The 27,869-nt window shown below is 39.4% G+C and overlaps 1 protein-coding gene across 17 annotated transcripts in view; it reads right to left on the bottom strand.

The window, feature by feature from the left end:
- Window positions 1–22: 22 nt before the first annotated feature.
- Window positions 23–27,869, bottom strand: part of LOC143028480 (tRNA (uracil-5-)-methyltransferase homolog A-like) — a 64,468-nt gene continuing 36,621 nt past the window's right edge. For 10 of the 17 annotated variants that reach the window (XM_076190634.1, XM_076190638.1, XM_076190637.1 and 7 more), the window contains 16 exons: window positions 25,838–25,882; window positions 22,799–22,840; window positions 21,429–21,661; window positions 18,828–18,998; window positions 18,569–18,703; window positions 18,291–18,483; window positions 16,112–16,239; window positions 15,799–15,921; window positions 15,206–15,333; window positions 14,615–14,720; window positions 13,157–13,279; window positions 12,169–12,361; window positions 11,251–11,401; window positions 10,303–10,400; window positions 8,950–9,038; window positions 5,164–6,014 (listed from right to left, as the gene is read on the bottom strand). In XM_076190634.1, coding sequence (XP_076046749.1) covers window positions 5,355–6,014; window positions 8,950–9,038; window positions 10,303–10,400; window positions 11,251–11,401; window positions 12,169–12,361; window positions 13,157–13,279; window positions 14,615–14,720; window positions 15,206–15,333; window positions 15,799–15,921; window positions 16,112–16,239; window positions 18,291–18,483; window positions 18,569–18,703; window positions 18,828–18,998; window positions 21,429–21,661; window positions 22,799–22,840; window positions 25,838–25,882 — 2,618 coding nt within the window. In that variant the 3' untranslated portion in view covers window positions 5,164–5,354. Of the gene's footprint in view, window positions 602–5,163; window positions 6,015–8,949; window positions 9,039–10,302; window positions 10,401–11,250; window positions 11,402–12,168; window positions 12,362–13,156; window positions 13,280–14,614; window positions 14,721–15,205; window positions 15,334–15,798; window positions 15,922–16,111; window positions 16,240–18,290; window positions 18,484–18,568; window positions 18,704–18,827; window positions 18,999–21,428; window positions 21,662–22,798; window positions 22,841–25,837; window positions 25,883–27,869 lie in introns of those variants that run through there. The other 7 variants (XM_076190636.1, XM_076190639.1, XM_076190649.1 and 4 more) reach the window with 4 other exon arrangements.

Here is a 27,869-nt window from a genome sequence, read left to right as displayed (position 1 = left end):
AGAACAAACAAAACATAACAAGCCAGTAATGTTTATTATCCAGTAGTTATATAGTCTTTTATATGCTTGAATTCAATAGTTATAGAAAAATAAACTTTTCTTGTTCAACAAGAACATGCACTTCGGTATTTTAAAAGGTATTTTAAAAATCGTTTTTAAAAATTCTCTGAACAAATACTATTTTAATGTGTTCATAACTACCTATTCATTAATAAAATTTGAAGATCAAAATATTACATACTGACTTCTGAAAAATAGGCTGAGCTGTCACATACTGGAGTGATTGATGCTGAAATATATATATGAATTGGATGAAATGACAAATAACTACTTTTACTGGAAATTTTCAGCTTGCACAATATACATACATGAAGTTAAGCCATTTTGCCAAGTCATTGGTGCATAGATTTTATGATCCACAAGCCTGATGAAAACTGAGTACTGTTTGGCAGTTTCATAGCTGGCTCAGCTTACCTCTTAACTAGTATGCCTACTCATGTCATCAAGGCTAAGCACTAGAACTTTCTAGCTTTCTTGTTAGGGGTGTAATCTGTTTGTGGGCCAGTTTCTTTTCCATCTTTGTTCCCAGTTCCTTTATCAGCTGGAATGAGACAATGAAAGATTTATTTTCTAACTGCCTGAAAAAAATAAAATAAACAATTGATGTGAGTAGCCTTGGCTGGTAACTACCTTTATAGGGGGGAAAAGGCTAATGGTATATACATACATATACCAAAGGCTCTTTCCCCCTTGGAAGGAGAGTAGCCATCCATTCCATCCCCACATACTCCACTCCCTCCCTCTTATCTTGGCTCTTCCTGGATGACTGGTCATCCCTGCATCTCGCCCACTGCCCTGGGTCAGAAGCAGTGTCGCAAGACACAGCACATCCACAGTAAGGCTTCTTCATTAAATCGGTGACCCACCTCTCTGTTCTCTCATGCAGAAAGAGAGAAGACGGGCTGCATTAAATTATCTTATCACACATGCTCCTTCATCCCCCATCCCTCACCCACTCCCTTTCATGCATCACAGCGTCATCCATACACAACCCTTCTCCATTCACCCCTATCTTCTGTCTTCTCCCACCCTTACTCAACAGACATTCCTCTTTCCCAATGTCCCTTTTACCCCATCCATCCATCTCATCCTTGGTCACCCCCTCATGTTCACTTCCTCCACCTCTGCCTTCCACACCTCTTTTACTAATCTTTCTTCACTCATTCTTTCCATGTGTCCAAACTATCCCAATACTCTTTCATCAACCCTATCTCCCAACTCCCTTTCCATCCCTGTTCTCCTCCTCATTTCTCACTCTATCCAGCCTGGTAACCCCCTACCATACTTCTCAGGTATTTCATCTCAAACATTTAAACTCTCTTCCTCTCTTATGTTCCATGTTCCTAGTACTGAGGATAATTTGGCATTGAGTTCTGTGACCTGGGCTGGCATGATGTGATGCGAGGGGAATGGATTTGTGTGCAGGGACCGATGAAATGCACCTTCCCACAGCAGTCCTGAGCCAAGTGACTGAAGTAGCAGTCCATCTGGGACCCAACAAATGTAAATCAATCAAAGCACTTCAACTCAACCACACCTTGGAGGTTAGTACCTGGTCTCCTGAACAGATGCTGTTGATGAAAATAGATAACATATAAATACACACAAATAAATGCATTCACGTTTGCCATCAAAGAAATCTTAGAATGCAATACAAAAAATTCAGGTGTGATCAGTGATAATATTTGTTGCACAAAGTTCCTCAGATTGAACCCACAGTTTCACAGTGGTCAGCAATGGTCTTCAGATCCACAGACCTGTCTAGAAAGAAACACAGGCAAGGTGTCTATGATATGTAAGTGTGGGTCTGTTTCAGTCACCAGCAGGTAGGAGGAAGGGGAAAGCAGTTGCTTGATGTCAACTCTACTGTGAAAAAAAAGGGTGAGGAAAAATATGTTGAAGTTGTGAGAGATCTTGAGTATGATACAGACTTTGAGTACTAACCCCTCGCAGACCTCCAGATGGAGCTGAGGGTGTTGTTGTTGTTCCTTAGACTGTCTGTCCGAGCAGTCCCGTCTCCCCAAGGAATGCCACAGTCAAAATAGGGTTTTCCCACAAGTCCTTTTATAGAGTGTATGTTGTGTTGTTTGCATGCGTGACTGTGTATAATACAGTCTTCCATGATGTGTTGAATAGTGGGGTGAAGTGTAACATCCTGGGTGTAGATGGGATCTGATGACCCATCATTGACCCCTGTGATCACTTTCCTACTAGTACACACAAACCATTTTTTAATGTGAACACATGCAGATAGTTCAGATATTTACAAATAAACATGCTTTATTGCAAAATAGAGTAAAGATTTGTGGGCTGGGCATTCTTCCAGACTTTCGTTCCTCGAGAAAGGCTAACTGCTACCTTACCATTACCTCCCAGTTCCCCCTTAGGGTTTACTATTACCAGTACCAGTAACCTGATACCAAATGTGAAGTGTGACCAAGACTGACAGTATGTTCAGTTACATCAACACTTTCCTCTTATCTAACAATAACTTTATGAACACAATCTGTTGTTGATAGTGGGAGCATAATATGATGACCTCTGGAGGCCCCTGGTCACAACTTTGAGCCAACTCTGTTTACTGTCTATCATTATTGTATCAGGACCTTATAGTAGCCCTCGTTAGGATCTACAATAACCCCATGATGGAAGGGGGAGGGGGGGGGGTTGGAAAAGGTATAAATTACCCTTTCAACCTTTCACTTGATTAGGAAGTTGCCTAACTGCGGCAGTGGGCAAGATGCAGGGATGACCCATCATCCATTAGGTGCCAAGACAAGAGGAAGGGAAGAGGATGGAGGGGAGTGGAGTATGATAGGGATGGAATGGGTGGGAGTGGTTTCTATGCCTTTGTCTTTTTTGGTTACCTTCCTTATAAGGGGGAAAAAAGCCTTTGGAATATTATGTACTAAAACAAGGATGAAGCAGCAACAAAGCCCTTCGGCTGCACCCTTGCCCCATCAGATGAGCAATGAAGACTACGTTACATCCTATCTATCAAAAGGCTTCTTTCCCTCATAAGGGGGGTAGCCAGGCAAGACATACACAAACCCTCCCACTCCCATGTTACCAATTTCCCTTTTATCTTAGCTCCTTGTAGATAAAGGGTTATTCCAGTCTCATGCCCACTGCTCGGGTTACAAGCAATGCAGCAAGACACAGCACATCCACTGTAGGTCCAGCCACTTCATTTACACATTACATCTAGAACCAGTTTACTTGATGACACATTGGTGATTACTCACCTCAATGAGGGAAATAAATCACTGCTGCCAATACAACAGAATTTGTTCTAAAACTTGCCCCATTCTACTGGTTCTCATTTTGACACACAGATCAAACAGACCCTGACTTGGTTAGCCATGATTCTTGGTCCTAAACACTACCAGTGGACCATCCTTTGCAGCACAATATAATTTTAAATAAGAGACTTCATAAAGAAAACCCCATTAAATCTGGTCCCAATTTTAGGGATCCCTAATAGTAGAGCTACAATCAAGAACCCAATACAGCAGTCCTGTCCTTGAGCCTTGCTGATGCCACAGTCCAAGAGGAACCACATGCAACATTCAACAAGTGTGGGAGTAGTCAACCTCCCAGGACTATGGGATGACTTAGGAACAGTCATTGGCGAGAGAGGGGCCAATGAACTGTCTCTGTGGGAGACAGATCCTGACTGCTTTCACCACACAGTTCCACGAGGATGTAGGTATTTTTTTAAACTTATGAACAAGAATACAAGTCCACTGCTGGGTAGGGTGGGCTAAATGGTGAAAGATCTCAACCCTCTACACTAAAATCTACTCTTGCTAGATTCCACCCGTAAGTAGGGTACTCTAGATATAAGGAAATACTGCCTCCACACACAATGCTCTTTCAATTGCCTCTGGGCCTACTAAGCAGGTGTTTCAATTAGTACATAAAACAATAGAAATATTGCATTATTCTCTCTACCAAAGGCTTCCTCCCACTTACAAGGGAGGTAGCCAGCCAAGACATGCAACCACCCCCCCACCCATCCCATTTATTTCCCTTTCATCTTAGTTCTGAAGGGAAGGGATTGCACTAATACAGGAAACAAAAGTAACAACACAGTTAACCTATATTCACAAAATGAATGACAATTAGTGAAGACAACTTTAAACTAAACAAATACTAACAGATAACACAACTGAGATAATCATAACCCAAACTCGGAGAAGGACTACGTATATGCCAATATACACCACCCACATCGGTCCCCTAAAGCTACAATCTTCATCCTCAAGTTCTCAATTTGTTTACAAACTGGTGAGCATAGTGACAGGTTTAAAGACCACCACCCAAATTGGCTAAACACACAAGCTGATCAAGAAATACACAAAATACAGCTTCCTAACCCAGATTTAAATTCCTGCAACCACCACACTAAACAATTTCCCCAATGTAACCAACAAGAAACTTCTAATTTCACAATGCACTCATCCTTTCTCCAGACCACTACCCTATAAAGATTACCATAGAAGGAAAAATATATATAAAAAAAAGTGAAAAGAACTTGAGAACAACACTATAAATTATTTTCTATCCACATCTATAAACACTAGACAAATTGAAGAAATACATGAAAACCAAAATCCTGTACAACAGTAGCATAATTACACACACAGACACAGACGCATGCACACACACAGAATTTGTTCTAAAACTTGTCCCGTTCTACTGGTTCACATCTTGACACATACAGATCATGTAATAAATTGAAAGAGAAAACAGTGAGTGCTAAAACTATACACGACTTTAAGAAAGAACTGGATGCGGAAAGATATAACTGTGGGTCCCTACGAGCATAGTTCTTCTCCCGCAAAATACAACTAGGTAAATACACACACACGTACACAAAATTCAGGTTACCTCTGGGAACAGAGAAAGAACTCTCCAAGCATAGCTCTTATCCTCCATACTACAACTAAAATACACAAACCAAAAACTTACCTATCTTTATTAGAATTCATTTTTTCTTTAACTTGATCATCCACTGACAACCCTTGTTTGATGTGTTTACCATGACATGTTTCCACAATAATAAGTGATGTTTGAGGAATTTAAAAAATCACAACCAGACACACTCAAACGATTTATTAAATCAATTTGCCTGTGTGTACATAATTTTATGTGATTACATGGAAAAATTCTAGGCTAGAAAATTCTTAAAGAAGGCTATTTGCTTTTAAAGACTATCCACACTTATGTATGCTACAAACTAAAAATAAGGATGTACATATTTTGTTAATAAATGGGGACCACTTAATCATCTAATAACGAGGCATCTTGTATGGCCTATCACCAGACCCACCATAGTATGCATTGGGGTCATTACCATCCCGATTATTGCGGCCAAATCGAAGAGGACTGAGCTCGTGACCAAACCGTGGGTTGAAATTACTGAAAGGAGTGTAATTGCCAAGCAATGAGCGAAAACTGGAGTTACCGTAGCCAGCATTACTGAAACTAGATCCTGAGTCATTGCCCGCATGGCCATAGTTCGAACCATCATGTCCATAATTGGAACCACCACGGCCGTAGCCAGATCCGTATCCCGCAGCCATGTCTGAGCCATAACCTGAGGCATATCCCCCACCATAACCTTGACCACCATGTTCACGGTTATATTCAGGACCAATGTCGACACTTGGACGATACTCGTTCAGCAAATCTCGACTCAAACCCTGTTCTTCTAACACACGCTCCAAATTTCGCTCCAGATCCTTCTCCAGAATACGTTTTAGCTCACGCCGTACCTCGCTGTTCACGTCAGATTCTTGGTAATAGCCTCTGGCATAGTCTGAATACTCTGAGCCACCTCCATAGAAGGATCTCCCACGATCCTTCTTAGCATGCTCTAATTCTTGTAGGAGTTTCTTGCCTTTCTTCGTACTTCGCAGTTCCTCTTCATACTCTTTGTCTTCCTCCACCTGAGTACAAAAAGCATTTGTGAAAAAAAAAAAGAACAATCATATGAATGATAAGACAACAGCACAAGGAGCAGTAGTGAGAGAGAGAATGGGGGGTAGAGAAAGAGGGGGAAAAACACTGAGGAGGAGGAAGTGAGAGGGGGGGGAGGAGGAAGTGAGAGGGGGGGGGAAGATCAAGTGAGTGAGAGGGAAGAAAGATTGTGTGAGGGGGGGAGAAAGACAGTGAGTGGGAGGTAAGAATGATATAATGAGTGAGAGGGGGGAAGAGAAAGAGAGTGAATGAGAGGGGGTAGAGAAAGACCGAGTGAGTGAGGGGGGGGGGGGAGAGAAAAACTGTGAATGAGAGGGGGGAAAGAGAAAGAGAGTGAGTGCAAGCAAGGAAAGAGATATAGTGAGAGACAAAGAGAGAGGTGGGGGGGGGAATTCTTTCACGATACTACGTTTTCACCTGAGTGAAATGATGCCATCTACTGACAGGGCATGGTTGAAGGTAGGTCACTATGTGGTAAAAAGAGGACACTCACTTGACCCTATATTTTCTCAAATGAAGTGGGGCATGTCCAAGATATTGTGTGATCAGCAGCAGCTACCTCAAATGCCATGCATTTGTCCCAAATATATTGTATACTTAGTTCCTGGTGAACATCCAAGTCCATGCATGAATGTATACAACCAGTGGCCTTTCCCCTTTTCTATTATCAAAAATACAACTACTACTGTGAGAATCTGTTCTCACAGTAATCAAATTCAAAACATATCTTTTGAATCTAAATAAAGATATGAAAGGTACATGACAAATTTTGTATTTTATCCTCCACTATCTGAGGTCCTACACAAAAGTTCCAGTAATTTCAATGGTGGGATTAAACCAGAGTACAATATGGCTTCCTGCTCCTAGGTTAAGCTAGCCATATCTGTTATCAGTTTGTGTCTCAATGTGCAGGAGCATGAGTGGGTATGTCGAGTTTCCTTTTATTTTGCAGCATATTGCGGGAGTTCAGTGACACATCCCACAAATGCCGTGTCTTGCTGCACTGCTTCTGAACCCAGCAGGGGACTGAGATGATCCTTCATCCACAAGGAACTACAATAACAGGGACAACAAATGTGAAATAGGTGAAGTATGGATACTGTCTTGAGCAGGTCCATCCCCTTTACAAGGGGGGGAAAAAACACATTTAGTGCATGTAACCATTCCAGAGCAAAATACCTCCATGTTTTGTTTCAAAATCAAAGGGAGCTGCAAATACTAAAGATTGCTTCTGAAAGCCTGGGCCAACAACACCATATCCCAAAGCTTTTTTTTCTTGAGGAAGGGTTTTTAAGTGCTTCTGGGAAAGACCAATGTCTGTCTCAAGACATTAAAAGAATATGCAAGGCTATTGTTGCAGATTGAGGGCAAGGTATCCAAATTGGGTGCTCATGTATGGCACTGGACCTCAGAGACACCTCAGAAACTCTGTTCCAAGTCTCTGTTCCCCCTTACTCTTCTTCATGCTATTCTGGCCAAATTAATAAAACCAATAGCAAGGTAAATAATTTTACATTAGAGCCAAGAAGATTAAAACTAAACTGGAATAAGGAGACAAACTACTAAGCTTCTCAGAGATCAGTCTCCAACATACCACAGAGACTTGTATGATCAGACACACATTCCATTAGCAGTGTACTACTGTGGAATGCCTGTGACATACTGACGATACTTAAAAATACAAATTTCATAGGTATGATATGCCAGACTTATTTACTCTTTCCAATGGCAATGGAGGTGGTACAATGGTTATGGATGACAATGACTCGTTAAGAAATCAAGAGTGACCAATATTAGGCACCTGCTAGTAATGGTGGTCCTCTAAGATGGATAGCAGAGATTCATATCCCTGCTCCCAGTCTCAATAGCCATCAAGCCCATGACCTCCGTATGAGGGTGCACGTGGCCAAGGCTCAGGCTCAAGATCTTGATCAATTTTTTGTTTTCCCTTCACCTTTGCACATTAAGATCTGATAACCTACAACTACTCCCCTGTTCCTACTCCAGAAGTCATACAATAATAGAACACAGACATGAGTCCAAATTTCCTTCCCAATGAGATCTATGGATGGACCATCATCAGCTATTATTATACTATATGTTTCATCAGTGAAACTAGATGTAATGATTATTGAGAAAACAGGACTACTAGTTTGTGTTAATTGAGCATTCATTATCAACAGAGTATTGTCAACCCACGACTAACTGAACATGTTATGCAGCAACAGCCTTCACAGGACAAACACCTGATATCTGCACATTGGCCCTATCAGAATCATTTACTGTCCATCTTCCAACCCCATCAACACCCTCACCTCCACCCGAAGATGTAACCAAACTCAAGATATCCTTCAACTGATTGCATTTCCTCCACCCTTTGATCACTGCTCCCATACTACTAACTACTACTACTACTACTACTACAAGCCAGCAGCATAGAAATAATCCTGTACTAATACAACATGACAATGGTCCAATTTTCCTACCCCAGTAAATCTATGTAGGGGCCTGTGAATCATTACCAGCCAATGTAGCATTGCAGATTCCCAGTCCACTTAGGCAAAGATTATGCCTTCACTTTTCTATGTAGGGGATCCATAGTTCCCTTCAGTAACATACATATAGCTTCATGATGCAGGGAGTAGGTGCAGCTCGCTCTACTTTACCTAGTGGCAGAAATCCGTACTGTATCCAATTTTCTCCCGTTACTGGAACTTTTGAGTGGCACCAACAATTTAATTTAAAAAAAAATAATGCCTGGTTCTGATACATTCACCAAACATGGTTTCCACTTGATTAATATGTCTTAAAGCATGCTTAATTGTAAACAACTGAACTCTTGATACACATGTTCACATTGAGAAATGAAGAGGTTTGTAAGTGCTAAAGAAAAAGTGATCATACCTGAACTTTCTGTTCCATCTCTAGCATTTCTTTGATGGAGAGGACAGGAATGCGTTTATAGTACTCCTCATCCCTTGGCAATGGATTACCTGCAATTTAAAAATATGACCCAATTAGAGTTCCTTTTCAATAAGCCTCTATCTCCACCCTACCAGCACCACGAACAAAACAGCATATGCACTCAATTTATGCATGTTTAGAATATGTACATACAAACATATACCAAGGCTTTTTCCCCCTTACAAGGGAGGTAGCCAAAAAGAAAAAATAAACCCATTCCCACCCATTCTATCTCTAAATACACTCCACCTTCCCTCTTATCTTAGCACCTCCTGGTGATTTTGGAATAACATGAGGTAAAAAAAAACCTAGTCATTTTTTCATATTACACAGATTATTTAGAAGCAATTGTAAAATTTAACTGTTCACTTCATGCGATTTTTACATAACACGATCTCTTCAGGAACACATCCCTCGCATAAATCATGAAATTGCTGTACACTTAACCCTCAATTTAATGGACAAATGGGTGCAGACCCTTGTCCGTTATTTGCAAAAGTCTATTATTTGAAAATTGGGTCTGTCCATTACCAGTACTGGATACCGGACATAGAAAATTGTCTGTTAAGTTTCGGCGTGCACATACGTATCAGATATGTAATAAAAAGCTACAGTACTTATGTATAATGATGTACATTACATATTAAGAAGAAATTGAAATAGGCCATTAGGTTTTGGCGTACACACGTTACTACTGGGCACCTATCAGACAAAGTCCCTTATGTAGAAAATTGTCCGTTAGGTTTCGGCTTACACATACGTATTAGATATGTAATATAAAGCTACAGTACATATGTATAATGATGTACATTACATATAATGAAGAAATTGAACCACGCCATTAGGTTTCGGCATGCACATATGTAACTACCGGACACCTATCGGACATATGTCCATTACATAGAAAATGGTCTGTTAGGTTTCGGCGTGCACATACATATTAGATATGTAATAAAAAGCTACAGTACATATGTATAATGATGTATATTACATATGAAGAAGAAATTGAACCATGATGTTAGGTTTCGGCGAGCACATATGTTACTACCGGGCACCTATCAGACAAATTTTCATTTTACAAACTTCGTCCGGAATTTCATTGTTATTACCGGACACACTTTTTTTGTCCACTAAATCGAAAGTCTGCAAATTCAAGGGTTGAGTGTATATACTTTGTCTAAGCCATCCCACTTACTAGTGGGAAAACCTACATAGGTAGGTAGATAGGTAGGTAGGTAGGTGTGTATGTGACACTACCCTTAAGGATTTGTCCAAGAATAAGAAAAAACTCACCTTCAATCATGCGCCTCCACTTCAGTTCATCGTATCTCTCGAACAGTATAATCAGTTCGATGTGAGGTGTGTGGGGAAACAGGTCAACAGGAATTGCCCTGTGAATTTCAAAGATTAATGTTGAGATGCAGACTTGAAAGAGACAGAGAGAAGAGAAGAGGTGAGGTTTGAGATAAGGGGAAAATAATTTTAGTATTTTGTCAGAAATAACCAGAACTTTATCCTTGAAAACAATATCAAACAGAAGGGGTGAAGTCTGCAGTGGCGTCATAGAGGTAAAGAAATCTATAGAGGTGCGGTAAAAATTAAATGCGACCAGCACTCTTGCTTGGATATTAGTAAGCATGAAAGAGGAGGTGCCAAGATAGGAGGGAGGGAGGAGGGTAGAGGGGAGTGGAATATATGGGAAATGAAATGGGTGGGGGCATTTTCTATGCCTTTTTCTTTTTGGCTACCCCCCCGTGTAAGGGGGAAAAAGCCTTTGGTATATATATGTATGTATGAAAGAGGGATGTAGAGAAGAGATAATGTGGGGGAAATGAGAGAGTATGGCAAGAGATATTGGGCAGTAATATGAGTGGAGAGGGATAGAGGGAGGAGGGTAACGATGGAGTGGGAGATAAAGATCTGAGGTGGGGAACATGGTGAAGAAAGATAGTGAGGGAGAGAAAATTTAATACAAGTAATAGAGAAAGGAAAAGAAAGACAAGGAAAGAAATTTCAGGAAATTATAAAAATTATTAGGATTGGAGGAGGAGAAAAAGAAGAAGTAGAGAAGAATGCTGGAGGAGGAACAAAGGACGAAGGTAAGAAAAGATCTAAAGACAGAAGGAAATGCACGAAGCAAAGAAAGATATGCAAGTAGCAAGTGTTCACTAATGAAAAGACCACTATCACATATTTCCATTTAAACAAGTATAAAAACATTAAACAGAATCCATCGCTTACTTGATTGGAATGAAGAATTCACCCTTGTACTGCTTACTCTTGGGCCTTCCAAGTTCAATGAAGTTCTTTACTGCGTTTAAGGGGTCGCAAGAGATGTACACCAGGCGCCTCATGTTCGTACACTTTCGTAATGTGTGAGTCACTTTGTTATCTACAGTTCATAAGAATTTCTCTCATTAGACTCCAATAATAACATAATAACATATTGTATTTATCTATTAAATTCAATATATATTTGTCCTAGAATATGTACAGCAGATATTGATGCAAGACTGAATCCTGAATATATCTAGAAGTTAGTCTACTGTATGGTAAGCTAATACTAACTTAGGCTGCATGAGCCTGGTTCCACTTTCCCTTATAACCTCCTACAATTTCTAATTCTATGAATCATAAGACAGCTACTCTGGGGTATGTTCTGCCTCCCCAAATTTCCATCAAACTTTCTTAATTTTCCTATGTCTACAAAATATGTCTTTGTTCTACATACATATACCAAAGGCTTTTTTCCCCTTACAAGGGAGTTGGCCAAAAAACAAACACATAAAAATCACTCCTACCCATTCCTTCGCCACATACTCAACTCCCATCCACCCCCTTCCCTCCCTCTTATCTTGGCTCATCCTGGACAACAACAAATGCACAATAATAACTTCCCCAAAACTATTGCTTAAATCTATGCTCCATATTCACAATCTAAAACCAGACAACTATCAGTTGTTTTAAGAAATGATTAGACAACTTTATGGATAGGGATGACACGTGGTGATGGATACGGAGCTGCCTAGTGTAGGCCTTATGGTCTTTTGCAGTCTCCTTATTCTTATGTTCTTATGTTATGTTAAGACTTTAATATTCAAACCATTAACCAAGCCCATAAATGCACATTCAAAAACTGTCAACAAAGAATCCACTTACTTAATCCAGCTCTTGGAGGGTCTACAACACCAACAGTATTATACTGTTCTGCACGGTTGACGACAGTTGGCAAAACTTCTTCTGCCCGTCCAGCAAAATAATTCACATTGGCCAAGGCATTTGAACTGGCATTAAACTTTGCATCCTCTACAGCACTTTCAACCATTTCAACTCCGTACACTTTGAAGCATTCCTAAAGATGAGAAATGTTATGTAAGTGCCTATTCCTTGTAATTACCTTAAACCTTGAAATAGAGACAGGTGTTTCTGGTGTTTAGAAGTAACTATGTCCTAGCTATGACAGAGATAAAAACATGTGAGAATGAAACTGTTACGAGGTTTCACTCATTTGAGTACCTGATAAAGCTCTACAGAAATAAATGCTGCCTTCACATGGTGTTTCCTTTGATACACTAGTCAGCACTAGCAACTTTCATGTCTTGGCTAATATAATAAACTGAAATGTTTTATACTGTATTTGGAAAAAACAGATAAGACTGGGTTTATTCTTTAACTCACCCAACCATTTTAACTAGAGAAAGAGTCCTTGATATGCATGTACATGCATACACCAAAAGGCCACTTCCCCCTTACAAGGGAGGTGGCCAATCAAGGTATTCAACCACCTTTTACCCATCCGACACTTTTTCTTTTCTTCTTCTTTTTTTTTATCTTTGCTTCACTGACTGGGTCAAAAGCCACAAGAAAGAGCATTTCCTCAGTACGGTCTGACAACAGATGCTGGTTCACCATCACCACTTCATTACATGACAACCCTCCCCTTCCTTGTGCACTCGTAATTAATACAGAGAAGACAAGGAAAAATCCCTTTGGACCACATTAACTTATCATCTGTTCACAATCACTTTCCACTCACACCTACAGTTACCAGGTGGCTGCAGACCAACATACAATATGTAATGTGACTGACTATACATGGCACAGAAAGATGATAAACAAGTCAAACATTCAGTTTAAGGTAACATACCTCGGCTAAAGCAATCCCAATGGTGCCAGTGCCACTGCAGATATCAAGCAGAATGTTAGTCTGGTCCAGCTCGGCCAATTCACCAATCTTGTTGTACAGTACCTCAGCTGCTGGAGTGTTCACCTGTGATCAAATTCAAACCATTGTAGGAGACATATAGCTTTCAAGTCTACATACATAAGATAGGGATGACTTATTAAAGTGGGACAGAAGAGAAACAAGAGGACACGAAAAGAAACTAAAGAAGGACACTTATAGAAGAGACATGAAATAGAATAGCTTCCCACATAGAGTAATTGATGTCTGGAACAAAATGAACAGAGAAACAGTGAATGCCAAAACTATACACGATTTTAAGAATAAACTGGATGCGGAGAGATATGAAAATGGGTCACTATGAGCATAGCTCTCATCCCATAAAATACAACTAGGTAAATACATACACCAAAGTCCCTTTCCCCCTAACAAGGGAGGTAGCCAAAATACATGGCATAAAATCCACTCCCACCCATTCCATCCCCACATACTCCACTCCCATTCACCCTATTCCCTCCCTCTCTTTTCTTGGCTCCTCCTGGATGACAGGTCATCCTTGCATATCGCCCACTGCCCTGGGTCAGAAGCAGTGTTGCAAGACACAGCACATCCACAGCAAGGCCACTTTATTAAATCAGCGACCCACTTCCCCATCCCTTCATGCAGAAAAAGAGAAGATTGGGAGAAATCCCTTCGGGCTGCACCGAATTATTTTTTCACACATACTCACTCATCCCGCATCCTACACCAACTCCCTTTCAAGTCTACTCAACAAAAAACACCTTATACTACAATGTCCCACACTAATACCCAGACTACAAAACAATATCTCTGAAGTGACTGATGGTCCCACCCATTGGCTGATACCGGTTCCCTGAAGGCCACAATTCTTTTGCATGAGAGTCCACAGGCAATTGGATTGATTGACCATTTGCATCATCTGGGAAAGAACGGAGAACCCCACTTCCACTGTGATCAACACCACTCGGATATCTGCACCGTATTAGTGTGGGTTTATCTTTGTCACTTGTTGAAAGTAGTACAGGGAGAAGAGCAACTACCAATTGTCATCTCTCCTCACCCACCAGTTGTCACCTCTCCTCACATTTAAAGTGGAGAAAATACAGACAATTGACAAAGCAAGAACTTGGGCCAAGTCCATAGACTAATTGTCAGCCAATATGGGCTGTATCTACAAACAGAGGCAAGGAAGTTGACAGGGTTTGAAGAAGGGTGGCTGGGAGAAAACATACTTTTCATGCAACCACCTCACACAGATACCTATTAGTGATCCTTAAGGAGCATTGCATAGCAAATGGACTTATCCATCTCAATTACCCCTTCCCCTTATGGATATTCTCCCAATCTGACATTTACTTCACTTATGGAATGTCACTATAACAACAGTAACAAGAAACTTACCTGCAAGAAAGCATTGGCAGAAACCCGGAACTTCTTGCCCAGGACGGTTTCTGTGATGGTCTTCCCGCCCCACAAATGTTCGAACTCTTCAGTTTCACCAGATTCCCTAAAAATGGAAAAAAAAAAAAAAAAAAAAAAAAAAAAAAAAAGGCCTTTTAGAATACATAGATTGGTGGGAGGTTATGTAATACTGGGGAAAGTTCTATGTTTACAAAGCATGCAATCAAAGGAGGGAGGGTCGCTAAGTACATGAAACGATAGGTCCTGCTGTGGATGTGCTGTCTTGCTACACTGCTTGTGACCCAGGCAGGGCAGCAGGTAGGGATGACCCTTCATCCACTAAAGATAACAATATTAAAGAGAAATGGGTGACAGATTGGAGAGGGTTGGGTGGGGGTCAGAGGCATGCCTTGGCTGGCTTCTTCCTTTATTAACAAAAATAAATAAATAATAATAATAATAAAAAAAAAAAATACATAAATAAATCTTTATTCACAATTGAAAGTACTCAAAATTGGGAGGAAAGACAGAAAGAAAATCACCAATATCCAATATCCACTAGGCTCATCTTTCATATGCCACATGACTTACTTCTGAGCTTGAGCTTGGTAAAATATTGATGTTACATTGGCTTCCCTGCCATCACCTTCTGTGAAGAACTTGACAATATCTTCCTTCAGCTCCTTCAAGTTGTCCTCGGTCATGTCTTGAGGATGTATCTACGAGAAAAACAAGTCAATTATGCACACATACAAAGGCCTCTTTCCCCATGCAAAATGTTTGGCCACATCAAAACACAGTAAACACATCAAAACCAAAGACAGGAAGAAATTCTTTCTGGCTACATCATTTCCTTATCCATTTACAACCTATCTCCCTTCACTTTCCTTTGAATTCTATCTCCAACTCACTGCCACCCCATCCCCTTGTATATCTCATCACCTTACTTTTGCCCACATTTACATTCAGCTTTCTTCTCTCACATACCCTCCCAAATTCCACCATTTGCTGCCTCACACTCTAAGCAGTCATCCCTTTCTTATGTCACAGGAAACTCCTTTTGTATCCAATGGGCCATTTACCCAGTCCATCCATCTCATTCTTGATATTCTCAAGTTCCTTCCATTCACAAAGAATATCTAGAATAAAAAAATAAATAAATGAAAATAAAAGAAAATTCATACCACTACAACAATAAGGAGATCTCCATTGTTACTGGTTCTGACTGTGAGTTGTCTCCACACTCCTTCATGGTTTGTTGGGTCAAAAGGCTTATGGGGAGATGCACGCACATACTGCTCAAATACCTTTAAATGAAAATTCAAAAATGAATATTTACACGACTTCATACTAACAAATATATCAGATTAAAAAAATATTATACTTCAATACATTACACCTAAACTGACCATTTTTACCTTAACCATTATAATAATCAAACACAGTATGGCATAGACACAGAATCTAAAATCTAAAATAATACCAAATAAAACTCACCCTAACAACGACTTTCATAGAGTCTGGTATGTGACGTAAATGTGCTACGGGTCCTACACTGACTGACCCCTTTTTGTAACTTGACAGTCTGAAGCCAACTGTTCGTTCTTCCGAGGTTGGATGCATACCTAAGAGGAGACACATAATTCTATAACAATGGAAGGATTTTATGGCATTCTTCAGTTGCAATATGTTAATGGCCATACACTGACTCAAAGTCTTCACTTCCCTTCCCATTTTAGTATCTTGTGGTTCATGAGGTAATGCAGCAAAATGAAATATATATAATTGCAGGCCCACCCAAATTTGGACAAAGTGAAACTTCAAAGAAAGAAAGAAAGAAAGAAAGAAAGAAAAAAATAAATAAATGAATAAATAAATAAATAAATAAATAAAAAAATAAATAAAAAAATTAATTCTTCATTTGTTCTGACACTACAAAGAGAAGTTGATAAATTTCATTCCCTCCCACTGGAACCATGTGACTTGGATTCCTTGAGTTGGTGGAGAGACAGCCACAACTCATATCCTGAACTTAGAAAAGTTGCCAACAAAATGCTGCGCTCTCCTTGATCTTCAGTGGAGAGTGAACGACTCTTCAGCATGTCTACCCACCACACCATAACTGGTTGACTCCAGAAACAGGGGAGAAATTGACACTATTGAATTTCAATTTGCAAATGTTTAACTTTGACTGTTAAACCATGGAATGCAGCAGTACTCAGGTGAGTCAGCTTATCAAATTTTTTTGTTCCTTTTTGGATTTTATGCCCAGACACAGCTTTTTGGGAGGAGGAGGAGAGAGAAAAAAAAAAAAGGCCATTTCCCACATTCCATAGGTAAATATTAGTAGAGACTGAGTTAGGTTTAGGTTTTACTATTAAGTTAGGATTAAGAAATTGATTAATAAATTTTACACTCTGCACATGTGTTTTATTAAAACCATTCATTAAATGATTCAGGTCACTTGAAGTTAGTAGTTATATCAAAATCTATGAAATATACATACATATACCAAGGCTTTTTCCCCCTTACAAGGGAGGTAGCCAAAAAGGAAAAGGCATAAAATTAATCCCACCCATTCCATCCCTGAATACACTCCACACCATGGAAGGCAGATGTGGAGGGAGTGAACATGAGGGGACATCCTAGGATGAGGTGGGTGGATGGGGTGAAGGGGGCTTTGGGGAAGAGGGGAATGTCTGTTGAGGAAGGACGGGAGAGAACAGAAGATGGGTGAATGGAAAATGGTTGTATATGGATGATGTTGTGATGCATGAGGTGGAATGGGTGGGTGAGGTAATATGTGCGAGCAAAATTTGACACAGCCCGAGGGGATTTCTCCCCGTCTTCTCCTTTTATGCATGGGGGGATGGAGAGGGGGGGGGGTCGCCGATTTAATGAAGCGGCCTTGCTGTGGATGTGCTGTGTCTTGCGACACTGCTCGTGACCCAGGGGAGTGGACAAGGTGCAGGGATGACCCGTCATCCAGGAGGTGCTAAGATAAGAGGGAGGGTGGAGGGGAGTGGAGTGTATTCAGGGATGGAATGGGTGGGAATAATTTTATGCCTTTTTCTTTTTGGCTACCTCCCTTGTAAGGGGGAAAAAGCCTTGGTATATGTATGTATGTATGTGATTGGGAAGGTATGTGACACAGCCTGAAGGGAATTTCTCCCCACCTCTTTTTCTGTATGAGGGCATGGAAAAGGGGGGTTGCGATTAAGTGATGTGGCCTTGCTGTGGATGTACTGTGTCTTGATGCATTGCATTTGACCCAGGGCACTTGGGGGATGCACAGATGACCCATCCTCCATGAGGGGCTGTGATGGGAGGGGTGGAAATTGTGGTGGAGAGGAATGAAACAGGTAGGAATAAGTATATGCATCTGACTTAGCTACCTCCCTGATAAGGGGGGAAAAAAGCTCTTGGTAAATAGTGATTGATTGATCATCAATTCAGTTTAATGTTGCAAAACTCCCCTCTATTAGAAGGCTAGGACAGTCACCCTTACAGAGGACTTTGTAATGTAAAATTTAATAAACCATGCCCTTGGTCCAACTCGCCTGTGATAAGGTTCGAACTACCGTCACCTTGATCTCCGCCGCAAGTAGCAACACCCTGATCCACTCAACCAGCAAGCATCCCTTCATTATTATACTTCATACAAATTGATACATACCAATACTGAATTCACACTTGTTCCGGTAACCTTCTGTGATTGGAGATGGCACAATCTTTTCAGTTTCACACACTAAACCTCCTCTTCTTACTTTCTGCCAGCGAATCCACTCGGATATTTCTGTGTTGGCATGAGCAAGCTCGGCACCAAATTTACGAATTGCCTTTTCAGCTGATTTTTCTTTTTCCACCAGCTAGAAAATAATTAACTTATAAATATCAATGAAATTAAATAACAAGATATTCACATTGCAGATTTCAACTCTTCAAATTACAAACCTGTTCTTCGTAAGGAAGGTGAGCCAAAGGAGTGACAGATTTGGCAACTTTTTCCTCTACCGTCAATCCATCATCTTCTTCAGGTTCTTCATTGTTGGCTTTCTCAATCAAAGGATCCTTCACAGGTTTTGCAGGCTACAATACACATAAGTTTACCATCAAACAACATTACCACCTAAACTTAATATTCAAAATGAATGCTTGAAACTTTGCTGAACATTTTCAGTTAGGTAAATAACTTCATATCCCCAATATTTACCTGTGCATGAAGAGTGCACTTCTCCCACTTGTAGCCTTCCAATTTCTGAAGAGCTTTTTGTCTTGCAGCTTCCTCTTTGAAGTTAACATAGGCTGTGCTTTTCCCAACACCTGCTGGTTTTACTTTATGGGCACTAAGTTTCAATGTCTGGTTTAAGAGTTTCTTTAGTTGCTGAAATAAAATTTACATGCATATTTAATCATTCTTCTGTTGTCACTAAAACATGTGATAGAATGTAGACCTTAACCAAATGAAGTCCTAACAAGTTTTTGCTAAACTTTAAGTACATTGCAAATGGTGAGAACAATCGAATTGGGAAAAATTGGTGGGAAATGAGAACATGTGCACATACATACATATACCAAACGCTTTTTCCCCTTACAAGGGAGGTAGCCAAAAAACAATGATGCCTACATAAGTGTCATGAGGTGCAAGTGAGTACATATGGATGATAGTGTCGGCGTCTTCAGTATATATATTTGTAGTTGTACATGAATTATCCCCAGATTCTGTGAACTACTTTGATCACATTTTCTGTGTTTATTATTATTCAGCTGGAGGAGAAATAGGGAAGGATGAAGTGAAAACAGCTGTTAAGATGATGAGAGCTGGTAAGGCACCTGGGTTGGATGGATGCCATGCAGAATGTCTGAAGAAAGGAGGTACAGTTATGGTGGACTGGCTGGTGAGGTTATTTAATGTTTGTTTAAGAGAGGGTAGAGTGCCGGAGGACTGGAGGAGTGCCTGTATAGTTCCACTTTACAAAGGAAAGGGGGACAAGTGTGAGTGTAGTAGTTACAGAGGGATCAGCTTGTTGAGTGTAGTCGGGAAGGCTTATGGGAGGGTCTTGATTGAGAGGATTAGGAGACGAACAGAGGGAGGAACAGTGGGGTTTTAGGGCAGGTATGGGATGTGTAGATCAGATTTTTGTGGTAAGACAGATATGTGAGAAAGCTATGGGAAAAGGTAAGGATGTTTTTTGGGCTTTTATGGATCTGGAAAAGGCTTATGACAGGGTAGACAGGAAGGCACTGTGGGAGGTATTGCATATATATGGGATAGGAGGAAAGCTGTTAAGAGTAGTCAAGAGTTTTTATGAGAGTAGTAGAGCTTGCATTAGGATTAGAAATGGAGAGTGAATGGTTTGAGGTAAAGGTGGGACTTCGTCAGGGATGTGTTATGTCGCCCTGGCTGTTCAATCTTTACATGGATGGGGTGGTGTGAGAGGTGAATGCAAGGGTAGTGGGTCAGGGGTTGGAGATGATTAAAGAAAACGGAGAAAAGTGGGAGGTGGATCAGAGGAGGGATTGAGGAAGTTAGTGACAGAGTTTGAGAAGGTGTGTGAAAGAAGGAAGCTGAAGATAAATGTGGGCAAAAGTAAGGTGATGAGATGTACAAGGGGAGAGAGAGTGGCAGTAGGCTGGAAGTGAGCATTAAGGGTGAGAAACTGGAAGTGGATAGTTTCAGATACTTGGGTGCAAATGTGACAGGAAAGGGAGGAGTGGGGGTGGAGGTAGAATGTAGATTGAGAGAAGTGAGTAAATGCCTTGGTGGATTAAAAAGTGTAATGAGAGACATTTGGGAATGGATGCTAAGACGAGGTTATATAAAGGAGTGATTGTGCCAACAGCAATGTACGGGGCAGAAACATGGAACATGAGAGAGGAAGAGAGAAGGAGTTTGAATGTGTTTGAGATGAAATGTCTGAGAAGTATGATTGGGGTTACTAGGCTAGATAGTGAAAAATGAGGAGGTGAGGAGAACAGGAGTGGAAAGGAAGCTGGGAGATAGGGTTGATGAAAGAGTATTAGGATGGTTTGGACACATGGAAAGAATGAGTGAAGAAAGATTAGTAAAAGAAGTGTGGAAAGCAGAGGTGGAAGAAGTGAATATGAGGGGGTGTCCTAGGATGAGATGGATGGATGGGGTGAAAGGGGCTTTACAAAAGAGAGGTCTGTAGAGAAAGGACAGGAGAGGACAGAAGATAGGGGTGAATGGAGAAGGGTTCTGTATAGATGAGGCTGTGATGCATGAGGGGTGAGGAAGTATGTATGAGAAAAAATTTGACGCAGCCCAAAGGGATTTCTCCCTGTCTTCTCCTTTTCTGCGTGAGGGGACGGAGAGAGGGGGTCGCCGAATTTATGAAGCGGCCTTGCTGTGGCTGTGCTGTCTTGCGACACTGCTTCTGACCCCAGGGGAGTGGAGAGGATGCAGGGATGACCCGTCATCCAGGAGGTGCCAAGATAGGAGGGAGGGAGGAGGATGGAGGGGAGTGGAATATATGGGAAATAAAAAGGGTGGGAGTGATTTCTATGCCTTTTTCTTTTTGGCTACCCCCCCGTGTAAGGGGGAAAAAGCCTTTGGTATATGTATTATTATTCAGCATAAAAGAGAATGAGTAATACAGCAGTGACTTTATATCTTATAATGCGAGTAATGTGATGCATCGTTCATATTGCAGCCGATGCTGCGCATGAGAATTTGACTCATACTGAAGTGGTTCAGCTATCCACTTCCTCCAGTTTTTCTCCCTTAATACTCACTTCCAATATGCAAATCTTACTACAGATAAATATACAAAAATGTAATCACGTAACTTACTCCAATTGGGAAATACCGTGGTAAGCCACTCAATTCAATCTTGAATGTCTCGGATGTGAATTCATCTCTTTTTGTGTAAGAGTATGGATCCTTTTTACCATCCTTGTCCTTGTCTTTGTCCTCTTTGCTTTCCTCCTTTTCTTTGCTCTTTTCTTCCTTGGTGTCATCTTTGGCACTTTCATCTTCAATTGTTATTACTTCAGCCTCACTTGCTTCTTCTTTCGGTTTTACCCCTGGAAAACAATTCAAAAGAGCATATTAAGAATCACCATCTATTATGACACCCCTCCCCACACACATACATAACAAGCCTTAGAATGCAGACACTGAGGGACAAAATGAGTTATATTCAGGATGTCATCAAGCTACATTCCTCTAGGGTAAAAACTCTTTTTTTTTTCTTTACCCAACATAATCTCAATAATTTATAATATCATTCCTTAACCAGTCATATTTCTGAATCAAAATATGATAACTATTCTTGGAAATATAATGCCGATTCATTCAAGCAATTGTAATTAAGTTTTCAGAGCAAAATGGAGTGCTACCCATTTGCTTTAGTTACAAAGTAGTCTGCAAAGTCTTACAAAATGCATGTACGAATGAATGCGCTTTGCCTTTGACAATTTCTTCTCCATTTTGTCAAATCCCAACCAATAGCATGGAGCTCCTGTAAAATCCCACTGTATCTGAAGACTTCTTTGCTTTTTGTACAGGTTTTTGTAGTTCTATAACAAAATTGTTGCTCTAAGTGCAACAATAACACTATCAATATTTAACACCAATTCAACCACCCATAAATACCCAAGTCCCAATCAAATCTTGAGGCTCATGTATTCCAACTGGTTTACATTCTGTTAAAACAATGGTACCCAAAACAGTACATAACTTAAACCCTATCAACATATGTGGGAAAACTGTAATGATCTATCTTAGACATGCTAAACAACATGTGATGTCACCAATTTGTTACGCTTGTAGCATACCATATCTACAGCAAAATCTTTGTGACTCTTATATCTTGCATGCATGAAGGGATTCATCTTTTCTTACTGGACACAAACACAAATACACATTTACAAAAAGCATGGTTGAGCTGTAAGCTGGGTGCCTACATGCAAATTCTGCCACTTCAGCAAGTGCAAAGATTACCATACCAAGCAAAGTTGCTTCGTTGTACTGAATAATAAATAGGTCTTATGACAATATGGAGTAATAAGCATTCTATGGGCTGTATTTACATGGCAGTTAACAGGTTAGGGCAATACATTAATAAACACTACCCCAGATGCACAAGCATTAGTTTCAGACATCAAAATCTAATGCATACATGTTTTGAGTCAACCTTGTAATCCAAAATAGCGTATTACCTTCTACTTCTTCCTGTGAACCATCTTGGTCCATTTTCTCTGCTGAAATGGAAAAAAATTAGATGAAGTTCTCCCTTTTACACCTTGACACACACACACTTCCCTAAGCAATGGCCTGAATGGTGGAAAAACAAGGCATCTCATCCATGAACACAACCTATTATATATCTATATACAAAGGGCCAAGGATATCTATATATCCCCTTATAAGGGAGGTAGCTAAGTCAAAGACCCACACCCACCTACTCAACTCCCATCCACCCTCTCATTTTAGCTCTTCATGGATGAAGGGTTTATTTGTCTCCTGCCCATAAACACACTCAGGAACACAAGCTAAAACAAATTTTCACGATAACACCTAGCTTCATTCCCAATTTAAGTAGACTGCTGGAAGCTAATGGGCAAGTGAACTCAAAAATAACCATCCCAACCCCCAACCCACTTATGCTGTGGCAAGTCAAAGACCCTGTCAGTTGCAGCAAGCCCCTGGGTTTTTTTGGCCAATGTTGAGTTGCCTCCCCACATGGCGGCTATCAGGAAACAATGCAGCAAGCCAGCAAGGGGTCCCAGGAATCAAACTCACAATCACCTGTTCACAAATTGTATACGGTATTCCCAGGGATACCACACTGCTCAACAGATATAATAGATTATGCAACTACAATTCTTAATGGGCAGCAGTAATAGAAAAGAGGGGAGGTATATGAGGAAGAATTACAAAGAAATGAAGAAGCATGAGAGGTATGGAATAAAAATGGTGGAAGAGGAAAAAAAAAAAAGCTTTGCAAGGAAAGAGGGAACAAAAGGAAAAGAGAGAGAGAGAGAGAGAGAGAGAGAGAGAGAGAGAGAGAGAGAGAGAGAGAGAGAGAGAGTGGAGAGAGAGGAGAGAGAGAGTGGAGAGAGAGGAGAGAGGAGAGGGGAGAGAGGAGAGTGGAGAGAGGAGAGGAGAGAGAAGAGAGGGAAGAGAGAGAAGAGAGGGAAGAGAGAGAGGGAAGAGAGGGAAGAGAGAGAGGAGAGTGGAGAGAGGGGAGAGAGAGAAGGAAGAGAGAGAGAGAGAGAGAGAGAGAGAGAGAGAGAGAGAGAGAGAGAGAGAGAGAGAGAGAGAGAAAGGAGATATTGGGAAGAGAGAAAGGAGAGATAGGGAAGAGAGAGTGGAGAGATAGAGAGACAGACAGGAGAGACAGAGAGAGAGAGAGAGAGAGAGAGAGAGAGAGAGAGAGAGAGAGAGAGAGAGAGAGAGAGAGAGAATCTTTACATTTGTCTATTATGTCTTTTTTGTAGTTTCTTTTTTCTTCCCTGCGTATTTTTACACATTCCTTTCTTAGTTTGATATATATTTGCAACTTTCCAGGATTTTTTCTTTTTTCCATCTTTTCCAAGCTCTGTTTCTATCTTTTGCCACAGTACATTTTTTTTTGTTATACCAACACTTAATGTCCACCTTTTCCAGTTTTTGTTTTGGGACATATTTATGCACTCCTTCATTATAGATTTCTTTCAATATCGTCCATTTCTGTTCCACCTGTTTCTTCATTAACTAAGTTTTCCCAACTAGCTTCTTGAAAGAATTTTCTGAGTTTCCCTAAATCTGTTTTGTTATAAGTCTTCCTTTTCAGCATTTCTCATTTCTTCCCAAATATATTTCCTCTTTTAGTTTGAGCTGAAGTAGTATGCAGTCACTCTTCCCAATTGGTGTCTTGTATTCCATTTTATCCACAATTTCAGGCTCAACATATATATAAAATCTAGTCTCGACAGCTCTTCATTATTTCTGTTATTCTCTTTTACCCATTGAGTCATTGTGTATTCAATGGTCAAGTTCAGTAGTATGTTTCCCCAATGGTCCTCTCCACCCTATACTGTCATCTCCCAACATATTTCTTTAGAGTTAAAGTCACCCATAATTACTAAATTTCCTCCTCCTTTCAGTATTTTATTTAATGCATGCCTTGTGTCTTCCAACATTTTAGAACTGTCACTCTCTTTCCAAGAATGTGTTTTTGGGGGGGGGGACATATATCACCACAATCTTTTTACTTTTCATTTCACTATTTTCAACTTTTATCATAATCAATTCCACATTATTTCCTTCTGTGATCTTTGTCACATTTAAGCCATTCTTAGTCAAAAACATGACTCCACCCAGTTTTTTCAACACCATTTAGTGGTAGTGGACCTTTTAATTTCATCACAATTCCCTTTATATCTGAGCTTTTTTTTTTTTTGCCAGATATCAATTCCCTTTATATCCGAGTTTTTTTCTGCCAGATATTTAATCATTTGATTAATTTAATCCTGAAATCAGACCATCTATGTTAGTATAGGTTACTTTTAATTTTTTTCTGTTTCCTGATCTTCCTTTCTTCTGGTATACCATTTTCTCAGCCTCAAGTCCAGCACTCTTCAAAAAAACTCGTTCTTTTCGTTCTCCATTCTTCTCTCATTTTTTTCATTAGCTTCATTTTTTTAGTGTCTTTTCTCTCTCATTTCTCTCATCGCTCATTTCTTTTTTTATCCATATATTTTTGTAGTTTTCACTTCTTGCCAACTTTGATGTTTTTGTTTATACTTCTTCCACCATCATTTGTGACCTTCGTTTAATTTTTATTGGTTTATTTCTTTCTTTAGAGTATAGTCCCATTCTATGCACTTCTATTTCCTTTTCTATCTCTTGCCCCTCCTCTTGTATCTCTTTCAGAATTTCTTTCGCCATTTCTTTCTCCTCTTTTTCTCTTAAGTATCTAGCTACATTGTGTTTTTCTTTAATACCATATACTACTATGCACTTTTTTTATCCACTGTGTCCCTGCACATAAGTGTATGTGCACATAAGTATAATACCTAATGCAGCAATAATACAAAACAATGAACTTCCTTCTAGAGTGCACCTATTTCCTGGACCCAAACTCCATTTACATGCACTACCACAATTTAGATCTGTCTGTCCTCTCACCTCATGCTACTTGACTTAACTTTGTTAAACACTAATCTATTACCACCCCAAAATATTTCCAACTCAAAAACATGGGAATACAGTACCTTCCAAATCCACTACCTCCTGTGAGGGTTCTGCCTCCATAGGTTCTGTGGAAATCAATAAGTTATATTAGTTTAAGTACCTTATGCAGTACACTTACGTGTGCTACATTTCCCCTCCCTTGTAAGGAAGGCTAAACTAATGTTTGAAACTTCTCTGCCTATCAAAGATTAAAGTTTAAAATACTGCAGTAGTTTCAACACGGCACAGTCTTTATTAACCTTTTGAATTGCTATACATTTCTTCTATTTTTACATTTCTTGCATGCTGAGCATCTACCCATTATTTCTTTTCATTATAAACTACTGTACCATGCATGTGCATGAGTGTGTGTGTATATGTATGTATGTATGTATGTATGTATATATATATGCGAATAAATCACAAAAACACGTGATTCACAAAATGTGTAATAAAACCAATTGGAAAATAAAATGAAAGGTGACCAAAGGTTTTCACCTATTTAAGACATTTTCAAAGGTTTTTGAAAATGTCTTAAATAGACAAAAATGTTCAGTCACCTTTCATTTTATTTTCCAAGTGGTTTTATTACACACACAGATATACATACATACATACACCAAGGCTTTTTCCCCCTTACAAGGGAGGTAGCCAAAAAGGAAAAGGCATAAAATCATTCCCACCCATTCCATTATATATACATATATATATCGTCGTCGCTGGCAGCACTCGTGTCCGAGTATACGTAGCTCACTGACATTTCCTTCTATGTGAGATGAGCCCTATCTGATGAGCCCCCTATATATATATATATATATATATATTATATATATATATAGATATATAGATATACATATATACATATAGATATACATATATATACATATAGATATACATATATATATATATATATATATATATATATATATATGTATATACATATATATGTATATACATATATATGTATATACATATATATATATATATATATATATACATATATATACTTATATGTATATACATATATACATATATATATATATATATATATATATATTTTTTTTTTTCTGGGGCAAAGGTTTTTGCGAAGACAATTTTGGTTGAAGTCGACTGCGCTGATAAATTTGACTATCTTCAAATGAAGGTTCTTCAATTTAAAAAAGGATTCCTTTTCTACATGGTTCAGATTATAAACGAAATCATCCATAGTGTAACGAAATGCGCTGATGTGTGCCGACAATTGTATTCTTGAGGATGTAATAGTGTGAAACTGTTGTTCAACAGTTTCACACTGTTACATCCTCAAGAATACAATTGTCGGCATACATCAGAGCATTTCATTACACTATGGATGTTTTCGTTCATAATCTGAACCACGAAGAAAAGGAATCCTTTTATAAATTGAAGAACCTTCATTTGAAGATAGTCGAATCTATCAGCGCAGTTGACTTCAACCAAAATATATATATTTGTATCTATATATATATATATATATATATATATATATATATATATATATATATATATATATATATGTAATGGCATTAACCCTCCCTTATACACACATTATTTGGTCTGCTGTGTGTAAGCACCCAGGTACAACTTACTCCCAATAAATGTAAAGTCTTAAGATTCACATAAAACTTCAGGTGTACATCTATAACTGATGCTTATTTGTCTTCACAAGAATTCTACCTGGGGATACTGTTATTTAATATAAATATTACCTGAGGAAGCTGTGCCTGCTTTTCTCATGAGGTAAAGGAATGGTAAAGGGCTACAGCCCTTCCCATCCCAAAAATTTGGTACATTATCAGCATGAAGTACATAAATAAAAAATCACAAATTTACATCTACAAGCAAAATGTACTCCATCATTTAAAGGCAGGTTTCAACCTTGACAAGTTTGTGTATAGACTAAGTGAAGTCCAAACATGTTTGAAAATAGCAACTATCAACAAATATGGCAGAGAAAACACTTTGAGAAAATAATAGTACATTCTGCTTTTTGAAAATTTCTCGCATCCTAGAGAAACCCTTAGCAAATGAAATGTACTACTATGTTTTTATCTT

Source organism: Oratosquilla oratoria, chromosome 9, assembly GCF_046742065.1.
Source record: "Oratosquilla oratoria isolate Oo_2021 chromosome 9, ASM4674206v1, whole genome shotgun sequence".
Taxonomy (NCBI): Eukaryota; Metazoa; Arthropoda; class Malacostraca; order Stomatopoda; family Squillidae; genus Oratosquilla; species Oratosquilla oratoria.
The sequence above is the reverse complement of the archived record's forward strand: the minus strand, read 5'-3'. Positions and strand labels throughout refer to the sequence as shown.